We start from the raw sequence: 19778 nt of genomic DNA on the forward strand, positions 1-19778 counted from the left end.
GTTTAGTGGGCATGGTGGTGTTGGGTTGACAGTTGGACTCGATGATCTTAGAGGTCTTTTCCAACCTTAATGATTCTATGATTCTATGACCTGCCCTCTGCCATTGCAGAAATACCTGTATAACCAGAAAGAGATGCCCCATGGCAATCACCTGGGTGACTGCTTGGCAACATTGGCAGCTTACGAGTCCTTCACTTCAACTGCAACAGATGAGTTGCTTATGGCCTGTAGACCCAGCCTCTTAGCTCTATGGGACATCTCCTGGCAACAGTGGGAATTTTAAGGCCTCCTTAGCAGTCACCAAGTGCCTCCTGTTGCACAACTCTCAAAACAGAGTCCTTTTGGTTTTCAAAGGCTGGTCCCTGAGCCATCCTAAGGCAAGCTTTCCCCCCTGCATGTCCATTGAGCCTATAGAAACAGCTTCCAGTGTGGCCAGGGTCTGGAGCACATGTGCCAAATCATGCTTGAGATTTTAGGTGCGTTTGAAGTCTACAGGAGATGGTCAAGATGCAGAGCATGCTATGCCTACAACCAGCTTGAAGGCTGCTCATTTCTTGTGGTGAAAGAGCACAAGAGAACAAGATTTATTGTAATAAATCCAGCATCTGCATCGTGCAGAGCATTAGAAAAGCCCACGCTGGGCTGGATCTGAGTACAAGTGCTCCAAGCGTGATTGCCCCGCTTCCTCAAAAAGGCACTGCCACAGCATCTAGCCTTATGCCTGGATTTTCTCCCCTCTAGCTGTGGAAAATTTACTTGAATTTGGCCTGCTAGGGGTAGGGTGAAATCATCAAACCAAGTGTCTTGCTTACCTTTGTCCATGCCTTTTTCACAAATGAAATTGTTAACATCTTCACAGTAGAAGTCATTCCAGAGCCCAGCATAGATTAACCCGGCGCAATCTTCCCCTGACCCGTGCCCATGGCTCCAGTTATCAGGTTGCCCAGTTTTCCAGTTTCTTTCAACCAAAAAGCAAGAGATATGATTGCACAACGCAGTACACATGACAGTTTTTCACCGCAAGAAATTAACAAAAACATCATGAGATCTGTTCTGAACGGGAAATACATGTTGAAACAAACAATACATGACTCTTGCTCAAAATGGAAAACAGATGTATTACAGAGAAGGGAATCTATTCAGCCTTGGGCTGCCAAAACTCAGAGACCTAAAATTAGACTGATGAACTTTATTTTAGTTTCTTAATGTACTTGCACATACAGTGGGAGTGCTCCATGCTCCATGTGCATTGCTCCAATCCTGCAAAGCCTGCGCACTGCGTTCCTGCTGGCAGATGAGACTGAGAAGAGCTGTCAGGCTCACGAGTGCTACCCAGGATGGCAGCACCCTGCCATCGCTCACTGCAAATGTGCTCAGCCCTCTGACTGTGCTGAGGCGGCCCTCTCGGGAGGCACAGCAAAGATTTATCTGTTTTACGGACCCATATTTGGATAGGAAGTGAATTTTTGGACTTAAAAGGAATGTACAAAGTATATATACACCTATCTTTTGAGATCGTTAGCTTTGATGGTGAAACTTAACACAGCATGTACAGAGCTTGCAGCAAGTGTTTCCTCATCCTGTTTTTGTTTAACAAGTGTGAAACGCTTCCAACCTTGGGACTTAAAAGCTCCATTTTTGTGAAGAAACAGGTTGTTGAAGGGAGCTTGTGATTGCTGGCTGATACGGTCCATGCTCAGCTAAAAAACATGCCTGCCTGACACAGAGCATCTGACCAGGCACCTGGGAGGACACACAGCCTTCCAGAAGTAATGAAATACTTTGAAAATCAGTAACTGACAGCTCTGAGGTTACGACAGGGCACCTAAACTCACAGTGTAGTGGAATCCTATTGAAAGCAGTGGCTGAAGTGGGAATCAGTCACAGTGCTGCTATAGAGAGAAAGAAAGATGAAAATGGGGAGGGAGAAAAAGGGAAAAATATTACAGCTCATTCGAAATACATCTGACTTTTTCCATGTTTCTCATCAAAATGAACACCAATGAAATCACAGCTAATCATTTCGTAACATCTGACTGACTGTAGCCTGTTTTTCTGGAGCACAGCATGCTCAGCTCTATAAACTCTTCAGTCCACTCCTTAAAAATTTGGGTGGTTGCAATCTGTTCCATTTAGGACAAATTAGGTGTAGCCCTAGGATTCCTGGAGAGCTGCCAATTCAGTTCTCAGCTGACAAAAGCTTAGACACCCTCGTTTCATGCATTTGCCTTATGTTTAATGCTTTCCACTTGGATTTGGGCTTTATCTAAAGGCTGGTCATTTTTTATCAGAATGAGCACTATTTATAGCCAGTTGTAATGCAAATAAGGAAAATTCAAACCAAGACAGCAAAACGGTCTGTGCTTTCCATCTCAGCTTTGTAATAAAAGTCAGGAGCAAATGTTTTGGCAAGAAACACTGTGCTATGTAGTTCTGTGATTCTTTCATTCAACATCCAGTTTTCTTCCTGGCAAGGAAAGAAAGCCTTGTGCATGGAGAAGGGAGAGAGAAAAAAACAGTTCAACAGCACCCTCAGTAACGAATTATTTCATTGGCATCTACAACCCTCTGGATGCATTGGATAATTTCTAGATGCTGCTTTTAGAAGTGTCAGCAAGAGTGGTAACATCTGCAGAAAATAAACACCATTGTTTTTTATTTACGTACGTGTAAACTGGTAAGGATCCATCCAGCCATCTCCATTCATTTTCCTTCTCTGAATCCGTTAGTCCAATCCAGAAGCTGCCTTTCCCCAAAATCTGCCTTTTTATCCATTGCTGTGGAAGAAAGATCTTAGTCCATAACAAATAAACACAACCGTCTTTGGAGCCAGTAAGCTACTCTGGTTTCATGAGCATCTTTGTTATCAGAATAGGAAGGGCCAGAGAAATTTTTCTAAGCTGAAGATATGTTTCAGGAGTTGGCCTTGCGACCCCTTGCCCACACTAGAATCCATTGCAGTGTTTGTATGTGAGGTAGAGAGCTAGGCATGAAAATTAGGTTGACATAAAGTCACAACCAACATACTATAGATAGAAACTGAAAAAAAACCAAAGAGTAAGCAGTTGTATCTTGACGTCCCCACTGCTATGTAGCCACCAAATAATTATGTTGAACAGTAGTAAAAGTATAGCTAGATTTATAGTTAGATTAAAAATATTTTTGGGTCACAGTAGTCTTAGGCTGCATGTATTAAATCAGACAACTTAAAATTAAATTATATTCACCACTGCAAAAAATACATTTTGGATAATATGCAAGGCATAATGGACTCCATCTTTAAAGGTTCAAAACTCCCACAATTCTTGCCAGCCTTTCTGGCTGCTCTGTGCCCACCACCTTCAGGGTCAGCACCAGCTCTGCTCACACTGCCCTTCTGCACATGGAGAAGCTGCTGAGCAGGCAGAGAGTGGACAAAATGCTAACTGGAGTGAATCACTGTGTCTACTTCACAATGCTCTCAGCTTCCCACTTGCCTTGTGGCTTCCACATGTTAAGTAACTTCAAACCCCTCTCCTTGAAAAACAGAAAGAGAAGGTAATTACCTGCTCCTCTTTGTTGTTTATGATAACCAAGCGTGATGCCTTCTCTTCACAGAATAACTTTGCCTCTTCAAAAATTTCTCTTTCAATTGAAAAGTAGTAGCACTTTTCTGTATAGTTCTTCCAATGAGGAGAACAACCTGTGAGGTGAATATTTTGTGTTAAGCCAGTTACTGATAACTCAATGAGTCAGTGGTAACTTTCTGCATAGGACGAATAATAAGTTGGAGGATCCCATGCTCATCTACAGCATGCTGCCACCTAAAGTACTTACATACAATTTGGGAATTTACTTATTAGGATTCTGACTCTGTGAAATCAAGGCTAAACTGTGTGATCAAGGGGATTATTTATTACTTATACTACTGCCGCCTTTTCTTTAGCCGTAAACTTTATCTTAAATCAGTTTCAGGTCATCAGAAGGAAGACCAACAGGTATGGCTTCACTTAACAGGGCTCTTTGTGATAAAACCCAGAGACTTAGTCTAAGGTAGCAGAGGTTATTTGAACCAGTAACTAAGTGGTAAGCTCCCTCTGCTACATATATTTGTATCTCAGTAAAAGATGCATGTGGTGAGTTGACAGCTTACCATTAGCCTCGGGCACTGACGTAGGTTCACTTTGTAGTGCCATTGGCATCCCTGGACCTGGTGGCCCTGGTGGGCCAGGTGGGCCCTTTGGACCAGGCAGCCCAGGGACTCCAGGTAGCCCAGGTAGTCCTCGAGGTCCTGGTACCCCTGGCTCTCCCACAGTTCCTTGCAGGCCTTGAAATCCTGGTGGGCCTTGTGGCCCAGGTGGACCATCTTTGCCTTGTGGACCTGGTGGCCCCGGGTCTCCGCTTGGTCCAGGCAGACCTGTCTTGCCAGGAGAACCTCTCTGACCTTTGGAGCCAGGCGATCCTCTTGAACCTTTCCCTCCTTTTTCTCCTGGTGGCCCAGTTGGCCCAGGTGGGCCCTTTTCACCTGCAGGTCCTGGTGGTCCGGGCTCTCCTTTCTCTCCTTTTTGTCCTTTTAGGCCAGCGGGGCCAAGAGGACCTTGAGGGCCTCTGTCACCTTTAGGTCCCCTTGGACCAGGAGGGCCTGAAACAATGCAAGCATGCAAAGTGGGGATACAGACAGAAAGCGAAACAAAAAGCCCATGTGGGGTCTTTGTTTAATATATCTCAGACCAGCAACACTGGATATTCAGCACTGTGAAAACCGGCCTAACAGCTACTTCAAGCATCGCTTGTAAAAGTACATCTGCTTCTCAGGCACTATATACCATTGCTCTTTCCTCAGCCTCCATGAAATACAGGATACAGAAGAAAATAATCTGACGCACCCTGTCCTGTGAACTGGACAGTGACACCATGCCCCAGGTGACCAGCCGAGGCGCCAGTCCCTGCAAGACACACTCCATGCTGCTGATGCACGTGGTCCTGCATGTCCATGCTCCCGTTCCCTCACTCTGCTGCGCTCCCTTTTACTTCTAGCCCCATCTCTCCGCTCTTAGACTACAGGACTCTTTCTCCTGCAGTGACACTGTTTGCTGCTCTGTCAATAATGGGTTGTCAAAAAGAGACAAAACGATGGATAGTGAGCAATAGGCCAACTGTGTGAAAGATCAGAAGTACTAGCTGCTAACTGGCCGGCTATAACAGGAAAGAGAACAATACCCACAATAGGAAATGGCAATATTGTGACACCAATAAGCAACAAAATAATTCTGGATTCTGATCATGGATGAGCAAATGCCTTACCAATACCACCCCCATCCCACCAATCTACATAATTTAAACTCCTCCAGAAATAAATTCCTAAACTGGAGTCATTTAGGCCTGGTTGAAATGAGAAAGGTTAAGGTTACTGACATGTTGTAATCTTGGCTCTAATTCAGCCTTAGTCTATTTGGAGCAATGGATTTATATTTGTGATTAGAGTTTTAGGCCTGAATGGTTCACATCAGGTTGGAAATATGAGTGTTCTTTTCATTTGGGATAATACTTGGCTGGGAGAAACCTCCTAAGCTTGATGCTATTTATTTCTGGAGAAAATAAAATATCCCAGGATTAAAAACTAAGCAAAGTAGGATGTTTTCTGGCAGACTAACAACTGGCTTAAAGTGAAATAGCAACTTGTTTTTCAGTAAGGGTGGACCTTTCTGGGAGTAGTCCAACATATATTTTTTAGCCATTTCCTCCTTAGCAGGGATTGGTTTCTTGAGGTTCCACACCTTCACTAGCTTATTTTAGAAACTAAATCAAAAGCAGATCCAGTCAGTCAGTCACTCAGAATAAAATTTTGCTAAGTCAGAACCTTCTTGTGTAACATCCCCATTCTAGGTATGTAGAGAAGGCATAGGAAAATTAGTAAGGAATATTCAAGCTACATTTACATTTCCAAAGTTTAGGATTAGATAATGGAAAACTCTGTACCAGCATGCACTAACTAACTTCCACAGAACTAAAGAAGTAATGCAAGCAGGAGTTCAGCATAGACCATTATGGACATCATTAGAGAAGCTGCATACCTTGTAGGATAGTGAAGTTCTTGATGAGCTGGCCATGTTTGGAATCTACCAGCTTCATTTCTTCCATGATTACCGACAAATTGGCAACTTCAACATCTAACCTTGACCTCATCAAATCCTGTTGCATCTTGAGAGATGCAGAATCTAAGCGGATATTGGCTAGTGTGCTATTCATAAAAATCAGCTCATCTGAATGTTTACTTAAGGTGTCTGTACAAGTTGTCCTGACCTCATTGAGATTGCTAGTCAATGTCCGTAGATGATGAGCAGTGTAGCTGATGTTGCTAATGATATTGACTATATCGGTTTCAAAGACCTGGAACCTCTCTTCCAGCTGGTTGAATTTGGCAGAAGTTCTGTTTTCATACTCTTTATGCTGTTCCTGGAGATCCTTTAGATTTTGTTCATTGGCTTGGGCAATTGTGGTGATATTCTCCATTTGCCCACTGAAGGAGCTGAGCTGATTGTTCATGTCTTCAAGTGTATCATTGTTAGCTTTTGCCAATGCTGAGTTGTTGGCAGCCAAAGTCTGTAAATTTTGTACTTTCTCCTTAAGCCAGTCAGTATCCTTCCGGGCTTGAAGGACAACCTGCTGCAGATTTTGAAAGTCATTCTTGATTCTTAGAATAGCCAAGCTTGTATCTTCCATTGACTTCTGCAGGACACTGATAAGGTTTCGTTGCTGTATTTGTGTCAGGTTTAAGTTGTTCAGGTTCATGATGACCACATTATGAGAATGCACTTGGTTTTGCAAGTTTGTTTGAATATTACTTGTGTCTTGTTGAAGATTGTTGATATAGCCAGTATAAGCCTGAAGAGTCTTATTGACACTGATGATCATGAAAGAGTTACTATCTAAGGCACTTCTCATTTGGCTCTGTCTATCATCTAATACATTTCCAGACTCTTGCAGCTTCTCCAGTGTATCTTTGTTTCTGGTAGTTTTCTCTGCTATGTCATGAAGCTGCTGACGAAGAGCCAGAATGTCAGATCTGAAGCTAGACAGTTCAGTGTTAGTATTCATGGCTTTTTGTCCAGCTTGGTCATCTGTTGTACAGGAAAAAAATTGAAAGCCTTTAGGATGAGTTTTTTAAAACACAGTATAAAAAAGCACAGTCTATTTTAAGTACAGTCAGGTTGTCAAAATGTTCTGTCAATAGAACTTCTATGCTATCTATTCAAGAAAAGAGAAACCACTAAGGAAAGTTCTGCCATTAGACAGAGAAAAAATCAGAGAGATGAAGACCTTGTGTCTTGCTGAGGAGGACAAAATGGTGATTCTTTTGTCATATACAGGAAAAACTACCATTAGAAACTGATGAATATACACAGTCAGGTAGTGCTTGTATTCTCAATAAAAACTGAATGGAAAGCAGAATTCAAAATATTAAAGAGGTATCAGTAAGTTTATGTTTTGAAGTTACAACTGGCTATTGCTGAAAGCTCAGAGGTACATTTTAGCTGTTCATATTTTCTTCCTCCTTTTCCTGGCAGGTGAAATATCTTCATTGTGATTTAGTACATATAGTTTCATTTTTTTAAATCTTGGGTTTAGTTTTAAAAAAGTTCTAATACCTATTTTAAAACAATCTGGGTTAGAGACGAAAGCTTTGCCAGCAGGCTACTCCAGATATGACAGGATATGATGCATTTCTGTTTTTCTCTCTAACATACTACTATTGCTTTTAATGACATTTATTTTGCTGTTATTGTTTCCTCATGTTCTGAGTTTCAGTAAGGCAAAAACTTTAATCTTAGAGGAACATCTCTGCTCTTGCTTACACTGCCCTACAGTATACTTCTGGGAGCTTGCCTGAGTATGATTAAGCTTTTGAGGCTGCACAGCTCATCAGCCAGGACATAGAAACGAAGGAAATAAGCAGTCAACACTCACTTTCAGGGAAGATTCCCTTTCTGGACCTCAATCACTTCCCTCTCCTACACACAGTCCATATATTTTTTTCCTCATCTAAGTGTAGCTACATTTATGAGCTATGCAGTCTGAAGTCCATCATTTCAGATGGCTCCAAGAGAGGGCAGAATGGTTTTCATAAACTACAGTGAATACAGCTGTGTATGGAGCTTTCTTCTGGGGTGTCTGAATGAGTCATGATGGCGAACATCAAATGGTGGCTTGAGACTTCAGTCTGAAATGTTTACGGAGTCTTTCATGGATGGACATCTTCCTGACCACAGTTCCTCTCCCTGTCACTTGTCTCAGTCCAGGATCTTCTCAGCTCTGACTCTATGTTTACCTCTCAGTTATAGCTCAAATTATATTGTGTTCCTCACACAGCTCTGACAACTGCCAGGTCCACATACAGCTAATCCCTGAAGGCCTGTCTTTCATTCACCACATGCTGTTATCCTTCTGGCCCTACAGCAGTTCTCTTACCTTTATGCCTCCCACACACATTGCCCCATAACTTTTTTAACTTCCTCCATGGCAAGTCCACTTAAATGCGAACTGATGGTCCTGAGCATCTCACTGGCCATCCATCCAGCAGCGTGTAAAAACATGTGGTCGTGAATGAATCAAAGGTGCTCCAAGTTGTGAAAATTTAATCAGCATAATATAATAACCCAAATATAACCCAAAAGGTTGCACGTGCTTTAAGATGTAATATTTACTTCTGTATATGTATCGGTAAAAGTACATGCCAATGAATTACCCCATGTCCTTGAACTAAATGCAGTGTGCAAATACTTCAGAATCCAGCTATTTTTTCAGGGGAAAAAGTGTAAAAATTTATGATCAAGCTGCAAGCAAGTCATTTTTCCTAGAAATACACATCTCAATATATGGTTTATGAAGCTAAACAAGAAGCACATGCATGTATGTGTATATTGATATTGATATAAAAACTGATTATATAAACAATAAGTCTATGTGTATATAAATTGATAATAAACAGCTCTGCTTCCTTTCCAGACAAGGAAGAAAGGTAGAAATAGACACTTAGTGAGTAGAATCCTTATCCATGATCTTTTTCCATCTTCCTGCAAATTGAGAACTGTGACAGATAGCACTTCGGAGACCTGAACTCATAACAACCTTGTGTCCTGTATTCCCTGAGATGATTAAGAAACATTTTATGGAAGTAATCAACTTGCCTCAGACATAAGAGTTTTGAACAGCTGATTATTTGTGCACCCCTTAAAATGGCCTTCAGTTCTGAATCTTAATTGCTAAAACAGCATCAAGATGACTGGGTGACAGATTTTCGTTTTATGTAGATTCTCTTGTGCTGTGGAAGAGCTTCTGCTATGTTTTACATCTCTACCTCAGAGAAGATTCTCTCCTGAGGACAACCTTTAAGTGTCTGTTTATTTTAGTATAAATTATTTCAGAGTGACTTCAGTGAGAATTGTAAATATTGAAGTATGCTTAAAATGCTGTCCTAAGTAGAGCTGATCTTAACTATTTTTAAGTGCTTTCCCAAGTACTTGAGAAATTGGAATAGAAGTGCTGTATTTTGTCATAGCCAGAGATTTTTCAGGCAAATTTCCTGCCGCTATCTGCCAGGAGAACACCCAAAGCCATAATGCAAAGGGGCTTTGCTTGTGTGTGGATTACCTAATTTCTTCAGACCACTCTCCACCTCTGTGAGCTTTTCTGTATATCTTCTGTGGGATGTTTCCAGGCCACCTGTCACATTGTCCATTTTTTCTACAACTAGGGGAAAGAGAACAGTATGTTATGGAAAGAAGAAAAGTGAAATTATGAAAAAAGTCTAGTAAACAGTAAAGCAAACCAAAAAAACACCACTACCATCAAACAAAAAAAGAAACCACCTTAAAATTGCCTTGCTTGCCACTACACTCTGCTGTTGCTCTGTGAAATGTTGGAAGCATGAGCTCCTATCTGCTGGTGGGACCCAGCATTCTACCAGTTCTTCAGTCTGCCAACAGTCCCCAAACATTCTTTTGCTCATGAGCAATCTCTCTCCTGAATGAGGAAATCCCTCTTTGTAGGTTTTCCTCATGAACCAAGTCCTTTAACAGTATTTCCAAGCACAGTGCTGTGTGGCAAAGGCAGACTGTTTGCTAAAGGCTCAGACGCATGAGAGAAGACTTTCTTTTATTTTGCCATGAGCCATTTCTTCTTAAAAAGAACATTTTTTTTCCTGTGCCTTTTAATCATTAAAAATTGCCACCTGGATAGCAAACTTTGGACTGAGATAAGTTTGAAGCTGCAATTACTAAATGTTTTGGGGATCAACTTTTAAACATCTTGATAATGGTACAGATCACTCAAAACAGTCTTGAAACCATTCTGCCTCATTAAGATTGAAAGGATGGCAATTCAGCAAGTGCAGATTTATGGCTGATGTGCTCTTTATTTTGTAATGTCTGAGTCATTTTCTTGTCACTGAGACAATCTGATTATTTGATGGAATTGATACGGAAATGGAAAAAGCAGAGCAACAAATGAAGAGCCCGGGGCGGCTTCCGGTGGCAAAAATGTGAAATGCTTGCAAGGTTAGAAGCAGCCTTCAGCTTCCACACCAAACCTTGTCTAGTAGGCTTTTGCATTCAAGCCACAACCAGGGGCAGAAATTTCTTCTCATCACGAGATTATTTAGCCCTTTTGCTACACTGGGAGCAGAATGGATCTGAACCAACCGTGGGAGAGGCTACACGAGTTATTGTGCCAGCTCCCTCTTTCAAACAGAAGAAATAAGGTGCTTCCCATGTCTTGAGATAGCGAAGCCCATTCTGTAAACCTGTGTGGGGCAGGGGGTACTGCTAACTCTTTCTGTCTGTAACATAATCTGCAGCTAGGAAATAGAACTTGTTGCTATGTAAAGATTTGGGGTTTTTTACTAGAAGCGGAAATTTAGGGGATCTTTTGCTGCTCATGAGCAACCACAAGAATCCTAGACCTTTAAAGTGTAGTCCACCAAGTACTCCTTCTTTATTAACTTTTGCCCTTGTTTTTCTGACTCTGGGTACCACAGTTACACAGCAGGCTTTTATTGCTTCCCCAAAACCAACAGGAGAAAAAGCAGACCAAGATTATCTCTGGTGCAACTGCACTGAGGTGAATGGAGTTACAACAGAGAAAAAGTCTCAAGGTTTTCAGAGAGACCAGACACCCTTTGGTGAATTACCTGCCTGTTCCTTTCTATACTGCTAACGAGCCAGTACAACAGAGACTCTACTGTGTGTGCAAAGATAGAGTCAGAGTGTGGCTTTCTGTATTTGAGATGATGGCAGATTGCTCGCTAAACACCAGATCCAGGCTACAATAATGGCTTTGCTTTTTCAGGGGGACCATTGCTCAATACCTTCTGCTTTAGAAAGCATTTTTCCCCCCAGTACAGCACTAATTTTTCACCGGTTCTTCTGCCCATTAAAGTTACTTGTCAAAATGCTGTATGCCATTTTTCCTAAATGAAGCCAGAGTTGATTCTCTGTTTGTCCTGCCCAACTGTCTTCCAGGCTGAAGCCCAGATCAGCAAAGGTCCTTCAGTTACTTCTGACACTCCGCTGATGCATGTATAAACCTATGCATCACATGCAGTGAGTGTGGGGACCATACTTGGATTTTCCTTCTGGCTAGCTCTAGGCAGCTCCTTGTTCAGTCTGTGGTGTTCTGCTTTGTTTATGGATAGTCACTGTGAAGGACGTGGCTCACTCCGGGCACTTAGAGAGGACCTCATGAAAGCATCTGGATTTAAAAAGTAGGCCTACTCCAAGTGTTTCTGCTGGACCTGTGCCTTGACTAGCAATGTCACATCACCTATGGGTCTTGTTAATTCTGATTTAGTGTAATATTCACCTGTTTCCTCCAGTTATGCAATACACTTGGAGTCAGCAAATGAATATATATTATCAATAATGAAAGGAAAATGTAGTTTCTTCGTTTTGCTGTTCAAATGAATGCTAGTTTGTACTTCAGATCTGTAGTTTGTAAAACTGAGATTTTATACTGCCCTATAACAACAAGAATGTTTTCATGGTTGAATGAAATCCAATACTGGAAACTTGGGTTAAAATATTCCCCTGAAGAGTCCAAAGCCAATGAAAATAGTAGAAATCCTATCAATATGTAGTAGCCTGTACTGGCAGTTAGATGAGATTGGATGGAATTAAAGATACAACAGCGTATGGTATTTTCATTGCCAAAAGTAAAAAAAAAAACCCACCCCACACTAAAAAGACCGAAGCTGGTCTGTAGCTATGGACATCCTTTGTAAGGAAGACCCCAAAAATTTGTTGAAGCAGGACTTCAATCAGAAGCCTTACTGGTATTATTGACAATTGGCCATGATATGTGTGGAAGACCGTGCCTGGACTGTGTCTGAAAGATCACTAATGAGCACTGTTAAAAGGTCTTTCAGTCCCCAGCAGCTTGTCTCCTACAGAAAGTAATAGCTTTTAATTCTAGCGTGTAACTGGATGCCAGACAGCAGCCCTGGATCGGGAGGGCTGACACAACACTTAGCTGGAAGATGCTGGTTGAGAGAGGCTGGAAAGAGAAGGATGCTTTCAAATACACAAGGTATTGATTTTTGTCTATTTGGCACTAAACTGGTGATGACTTACCCAGATTAACTGATGCGAAGTGCAGAATTAGCTATATCAGGCAAACCATTTCCTTTATTTTAATTCTGTTTGCCCTTAGAGGGCAAGTCAGTCCTGTCGTGTGATGTGTAGAGGAGAGAGGCCAGAGCCAAGTTCAAACCACCCAGCTCCAGAAGCAGCAACACTAGAGGTCTCTGCAAACGTGAACTGCAGGGTTAACTGAAGGATTCCCAGTGATGCAGGCTAAGCTGAATTTTGTCATCCCATAGACAAACCAATGCATATATTTGCTTTGTGTGGGGGCAGGATCTTAGCCTCCATGGTGAAACAAATTGTGGGCCTGGGGGACTTGATCCCCTGCCCAAACTCCTTCCCCAAGCAAGTTGTAGCTTACTGACTTTCTTGCTACTGCCCTGCAAGTGAAAAGGATGAACTCTGGGGAGAACTAGCAAAGAACCGTGGCCAAAGTAGGTTTTGTTGCTTTTGCTGTCAAAAGGGGTCATATGGACAGATGTCCTATTATTGGGAATGCCTTTCCTTCCCTGGCAGTAGCTCCCACCACCATCTCTGGATGGAGCCTTCAGTGGTAGGTGAGCATGTAGAGCACTCTCAGGAGTGGAAGTCAACCTCTGGGGAGCGCCCTGGGCTTGAACAGCCACTTCCCATCTTCTCCAGAAAAAGGCAAAGGCAAACCAGACAGACCAGTGGTTAACATCCCTTATGAAGGCCACTCTGCTGCTCCCAACAGTCTGCTGCTCTCAACAATGCAAAGTCTGTCTACGCCTTAAGCTTGCGATTGGATAGCTTCACCTTAATTCTCAGCTTGGTCAGACCTCTATACATTGTCATCTCACTTTCTGATGAGGTCACTGTGGAAAATGTGGTAAAGACCCTCGAAAAGAAGCCAAAATCCAAGTAGTTGCTGACCGGAACAGTGAGGACTGTCTGCATCTCGGCCACTATTTCAGAAGCAGGGACAAAATGTGCCATCTCACCAGGGTGTGTTGGCCCTAGATAATGGCAGGCAAGCTCTGTCTGGGACACAGATAAAAGAAGTAGATGAAAGTCACGGTGGGCATTGGTCAAGAAACTTAAAAACAAGGACTGACCAGAGAATGAGAACTACCAGAAATTCAAGCTGAGAGCATGCTAGCTTCCCTCACTGGAGTGAGTCACAGGAAGATCATTCACCTTCAATAGGCTAATCCAACACTGGCCGGTGCCAGAAAAATTATAACTTTGTATTTTGCATTTAATTTAAGAAAGTATGAGTAAAAAATTACAGATTGCTTTATTAATGTTTTTAACAATAATTTGTCTTCTCAAAGCAAACTAATAGTACACTCGCCTTGTTATTCCTTAATGACCTTGATGTTTAATTCATGTTTTGGTTTCAGGTTTCTCCAACCTACTATGTAATTTTTACCACTAGTTTGGAGGTTTGTTCTATGTTGACTTTGCCTCCCATTGAGTTATTTTTTTGCCTGCCATATTTAATCCACTGATTAGTAGTTTTAACGTTTTAAATCACAAAGGATATCTAAATACTATGTAGGAAATGAAAGTTTTAAAAGTAGTTTTGGGCTTTATAAACATAAATGTGGGAGGCAAATTTAATGGAAACTTAGCTAAGAGACTGAAAGAATCCCTGATGCCAGCAGAATTCCTTCTTTCAGTGTAATATTGCAATAAAAAAGACAAGCCAGACTCTGATGCAGAGAGGGGAGTTCAAGAGCTCTGTAAAATTTTACTTTGAGTTTTGTTCTTCCTTTAAGGCCTAATTCCTTCCCAACGATCAAAAGTATTGCAATAATTCCTTTGAATATGTACCGTCAGCTGGGGTTTTGTCTAACTCGTGTTCCCTGCAAATGAGTGCTTAGGCACTGTGGAGACAAAGCTCTTAAGCTGCAGGTACAAAGGGCGAAATTAATGCCTGACATATGACCATTTGCTGCTTGGCGTTACAGAAGGGATACCTTGGACTAAACAGGACTTTTCTCCAGTGTATGCCTCTTTCCCTTGGCATTCAGGTGGAGCAGTCACCAAGTTGGGTGAGCGGTGGAGCAGTGGTCACCAAGATGTCTTAAGGTCTGTGAGCAAGATGTGCATTATCCACCTTCCTATAATCTTTTTCCCATTTTTTTGTGGGAGAGGAGATTCTTTTGTCCTTGCCCTGGATAGCGGTGGCTTGGTACTGCTATGACAGAAAGACAAGTCCCCAGGCAGGTACCAATGACTACTCAGTACAAAAAGGAGGTTTAGAAATGAGTGTAGCAAAGTTGGGGACTCAAGATGAGAGCAAAGCCTGGGGAAAAGATGGTGCTAGAGCCCCCATGGAGAAAGAAGCTTGAAAACTGTGAATTGAAATAAGGAAGAGAAACTCCCTCTCCCAAAGAGACCTTTTGGACAGTTTCCTTATTGCTATTGCTTCCTACACACACACACAAACAAATGTTTGCCAAAGCAAGACATAGAGCAACGGTCCTTCCAACTTGATAAGCTGTTTCTGATGCCAAGTGAGGTCTGAGTCTTCTGGTGAGCCCCAGAACTGACAGCCTTGTATAAAACTCTCTTGAGGAAAATTCTGTTAAATCCCAGGCGTTTAGTGGCTGGGTTATAGGATGGATTCCATCCTCATCTGCTGTAAGCAGATCTCTGCAGATTTATATCTGCAGAAGGCCTAAGTTTGTCCTCCCCTAGTCCATATAACCAAATGATCTTATCTTTATAGATCAAGAACAAGTTTTTGAATCCTGGAAAGTTTTTTTTTCCTCAGAATCTGACTTCCAGAGACCAGTTACACATTCTTCAGGAGAATGTCTGACCAATTATATATGTACTGCATTTCTTTACATTTGATTTTAATTTGCCACATTCCGTCTGCTTTATCATGAAAATTCCATCTGCTTTATCATGAAAAAGGAATACCTACGTGTCTCTATCTGTCCTTCACATTCTCTCATCTCCCTGGCTAAATCTTCCATCTAAACCAAGCAGTTTTAATTTTCTTCCCACTCAAAACTGTACCAAATCCTCTTAAATAAGTATTTATCCCTTTCTATTTCTACAATTTCCTTTTCTTTCGCTGGCAAAGGACCAGAGGTGATGTCAGCTCTGCTACGAGCGCAGCTGTTGGCGGCACGGGACGCACTGCATGCTAATCACATGAATATTTACCCAGCTTCTTGGAGGGGTTTTGAAGCTACTCTCAGAGCCATCTCAAGCAGCTAGTTTAAAGCTAGCTTGGTTTTCTCCGCAACATGCTGCAACGCGCTGCAACGCCCTGTTATAATACTCACAATGACGTTACTCACTTTCTTTTTCTTACCGGAAACTCACGTCTTATTTATTTAACTTACAGCTGTGATTGCACAACAAGCAGACATTTACATCAGTACATTCATAAGAATTCTTAAGTGGCTACAGTTAATTAGTGCTGAGGACGTATGGGAACTTTAAGTCGTGCTTTCCAACGTGCCCTACCAATGACTTGCACAAATGAAATTTTCTCCATTACTGGGTTACCCAACTACCAGAATCTTTGAAATTACTGTCAAAAGCATCTAAACATCTTTGTTCATCAAAATAATTGTAGATAACTCAATACATTGGCACCTCCTGGTTCAACCTTTCTTCCAGATATTTCAAAGTAATATTGATCTTACATTTTGATCCTGTGATAAATATTATATTACTAAGATATTCCTGGCTCTCCCATTAAGAAGGACATTTATTCTCGAAAGGTGCGATATATGTAGAAGAGCTCAGTGAAATCAAGGTACAGCACATGTTACAGAGCTTTGAGTCTTCCAGTTAGTACTCCTTCGTGATGGAAGAATGATCATTTTGTTCTAACTTTTTTCTTTTCTTTCAAATGTCTAATACAGTTTCAAAACTTCGTAATTGTTTGAAAGTGAAAATCTAAGGTTGCAGTTTCTTGTTATTTGTGTACAAAAAGCCAACATTGCCAAGGTATTGATATTTAAGGTGAAATGTGATAAATTGCCTGTCTATCTAATATGTGGAAATGCGCTTGGATGCTTGGCTGAAAGTGAAATGTTGGGCTTGATGCATACATACCTTTGTATCCCAGAATGGCTACTGTGATTGTTAACAGGGCACATAAAATATATAATAAGATGATGGAAAACTTCAGTGCCCAGTTATTTTTACATTTGGTACATTGAGTCCCCTCCTGAATACCTGCAAAAGAAGATTTTAAGAAATTTAAAACAACGGCAAAGAACACGTTGCTGGTTTTAGCTCCCCATTTCCTCTCCTCCATTTTCTAAAGAACAAATTATTTATGTAAGCAGATGATATATGGGTGCTTATTTGCCTATTCTGCCAGGATAAGCCTCCATGGTGGTTAAAGCATCAGCTTAGTGATAGAATCACTTTGGGATTTTAGCATCTGGAAGAGAAGTAGGTTCTGCTTCGCTGGAAAACCTGTGGCTTTCCTGAAAGACAGGACTATTTTCCGACTGTGCTAACAGGACTATGGTGAGCTTTGGAAGTCAAATGTTTATTAGCATCTCCTTTGTCAGGCATCACACTGCAGCAGCTCTTTCTTAGCATTCAGTCTCCCTACAGGGGCAATAGGAGACAGTAAATGCTCCGGCAGAAGGAAAATACAGAAATAAAATAGCATTGTGAAAACCTGGTAGGAGTACCGGTCCTGCTTTGTAACCATTACCACAAATGGTTACCATGTGAACACTTTCTTTCCATAATGAGACTTTTTTTCTTATTTTGGGGGGGTTTGGAGAATACTATTTCCACAGAAAAGAAAGGGTGCTATACTGGTAAAGCTAGCGGTACATCTATACCAACAGAAAAATGCTGGTGAATTTCTCCTTGTGGACAAGTTTAGGAAAAAGGGCCTCAAGTTAATGAGAGAAAACAGGCCTTTACTATTTTATATTTGAGCTTTTTGCAGAATGTTTTGCTATCTTTGAGTCTGTTAGGGAAGCAATATTCCTCTTTTCTCTACGTGCTCCTCAGGAACAGCTCGAGAGTGTTGGAAGTGTTGATTAAGTTACCAAGAAATTAATCAGAAACACAAACATGTAAAAACATGAAAACTGGACCACTGTGCTGGAACGAATGGGCAGGATTTATCCCTCCTTCCGATGTGCATTAAGCAGGCCAGGATTAACGTAGCTTTCTGTGTCTGTCAGAAAATGCACTTCTTTCTTTGATATTTTACTCTATTTGTGTACTATTAGGGGAATCCCACAGGAAAGCTTTAAGCTCTAATAAATTCTATGTACTAGATTACTTAACTAATCAAAACTTGCTCTGTAGCTTTTTATGAGTAGCTTATATTTCCCCTGAGGCCTAACCCACAGCTGATTTTACTTTTCCCAACTCATGACCTTCTGCAGAGCGTTTTTTTATTTTTCATTTTTTAAGAGAAAAGCACGGACCGTTTCCCCTGGGTTCGCAGTGGATGGGTGACTGACATATCAAGTTAAGTCAACTGTATTTCTTTCTCAAAGAACAGCAGTTTCCAGTGACTTCCTTAAGCCCAGGGTACTTGAAGGAGGGATTACCATACTGGAGCAACTCAGGAAGAGGATTTATACAAAGTTTATTTGACAAGGCATTTTTCTCAATTCCCTCTGCACATATACTAGCCGTGGCTAAGGCAGAAATGCATCTCTCACAGGTCAGCCCACTTTCCACATTATGTCATCACATGTTTTTTCTAAACTTTTCAGCTGTGACGTCACATTCTGTTGCCATGTGATGAAAGCGATGTCATAGATTTGAGTTCCTTGGGGTTTAGGCATAAGATCAGTTGGGAATCTGGTTCTTTTTTCAGGAACAGGACCATTAGGGGAAAATGAGACAAGGACTTGTAAGCATAAACCCAAGAACAGAAACTCCAGAGGGGAAAGGCTTCTCTCCTGCCTGTGCAGGTGGGAAGGAAGGGAGCTGGCACAGAGATGGGCAGTTGCATAGCCCATTTATTGGTGACTTGGATTTGGGAGGCTGATAATTCCTGCACCACAAAAGAAAAGGTGAAGGGTCCATAATTCAATAGCCAGGTTTGCTTATGGATCCTGATGTGTGGGCTGGTTTTCTTTGTTTGGTTGACAATCTCAAGGAGTTTGCTAGTGGGGAAGCTCTGCTTACTGAAAAAGCTGGAGAGGAAAGTGCAGTTTTCTAAGGGTTTGCAGTAGATATTCAGAGACTGAAATTATTTCACAGTGGAAACTTGTGGTGTCTGGAGCACCATTTTGCTGCTGTTAGCTGCTACTAATGGGCTCATTGAGCCCCTGTGCGCTGAATGCAAGGTTCCTCCTCCAAAGGGTTTAAAATTCAGATTCCAATCCTGTAAGTCTTTGAACATCCTACATATCAAAAAACACGAGAAGCTTGGGGCACAAAGCACATCACATTCACCTTCTAAATACACAGATAACAGAAAGCTTGATCTTCCCTATTTTAATGTTAATGGAAGCAGGACCAGATCCATAACTGGGAAGACTGATAGACTGCAGAGGTACAAAGCACAGAGAAAGACAGAAATAAAAACAAAACCTTTGACAGCAACTGCACATAGAAAAGTTTCACTTGATTACAGTCTCATATTAAGATTACTCATTTTATGACATGACCTGCTTTCTGTCACCGTGCTCCGGCTTCCTGTGTAGTGTAATGACCTGAAACTTTGCTGATGTCACTGGATGTATTGCAGTTCAGCATCTAGCATCATGTATGTTCCAGTGCTTCATAAGGATCTTGTTTCACTTCTCTCAGTCCTCTCTATCGCTGGTTCAATAAAACAGCACTTTGGCTTTTCAGAACTTTTACTTTCAGCATATTTCAAACTGACATCAGAACAGCACCCCAACAAAAGCCAGACCTTTCCATCCTTTAACAGTCCAGCACTGTTGGTATCAATAACATAAACACAGCGTACTAAAGCGATCATACAGGCAGCAGTGATTCCATTAACTAAGCTGGGCTGGAACTGTGTATTGCATTGCCTACTGGGGCTTTCTGCCTGTCAGCTTAAAACTGCGTCTGACTGCCATCGAACCCCCGCTACCCTCATCTAACGTGCCCCAGGTCCAGGGCTGAGTAAAAAGCCACGGAGCTCTAACAGGATCCTTTGTTTTCCTTTGCCTAGAGATGGACACAGTAAAGTCTGTCAGAGCTATTAAATTTACTCTTTATTGCAAA

General features: G+C 41.6%; 1 protein-coding gene across 1 annotated transcript in view; it reads right to left on the minus strand.

Moving 5' to 3' along the window:
* The window catches only part of COLEC12 (collectin subfamily member 12), a 91515-nt gene that overhangs the window by 2613 nt on the left and 69124 nt on the right, over positions 1 to 19778 (minus strand). The window contains exons 2-8 of the mRNA XM_019473765.1: positions 16665 to 16787; positions 9631 to 9729; positions 6054 to 7100; positions 4133 to 4621; positions 3546 to 3682; positions 2668 to 2777; positions 813 to 958 (exon numbers count right to left, since the gene is read on the minus strand). Coding sequence (XP_019329310.1) covers positions 813 to 958; positions 2668 to 2777; positions 3546 to 3682; positions 4133 to 4621; positions 6054 to 7100; positions 9631 to 9718 — 2017 coding nt within the window. The 5' untranslated portion in view covers positions 9719 to 9729; positions 16665 to 16787. The remainder of the gene's footprint in view (positions 1 to 812; positions 959 to 2667; positions 2778 to 3545; positions 3683 to 4132; positions 4622 to 6053; positions 7101 to 9630; positions 9730 to 16664; positions 16788 to 19778) is intronic.

Source organism: Aptenodytes forsteri, unplaced genomic scaffold, assembly GCF_000699145.1.
Source record: "Aptenodytes forsteri isolate BGI_AS27 unplaced genomic scaffold, ASM69914v1 Scaffold23, whole genome shotgun sequence".
In the NCBI taxonomy this organism is placed as follows: Eukaryota; Metazoa; Chordata; class Aves; order Sphenisciformes; family Spheniscidae; genus Aptenodytes; species Aptenodytes forsteri.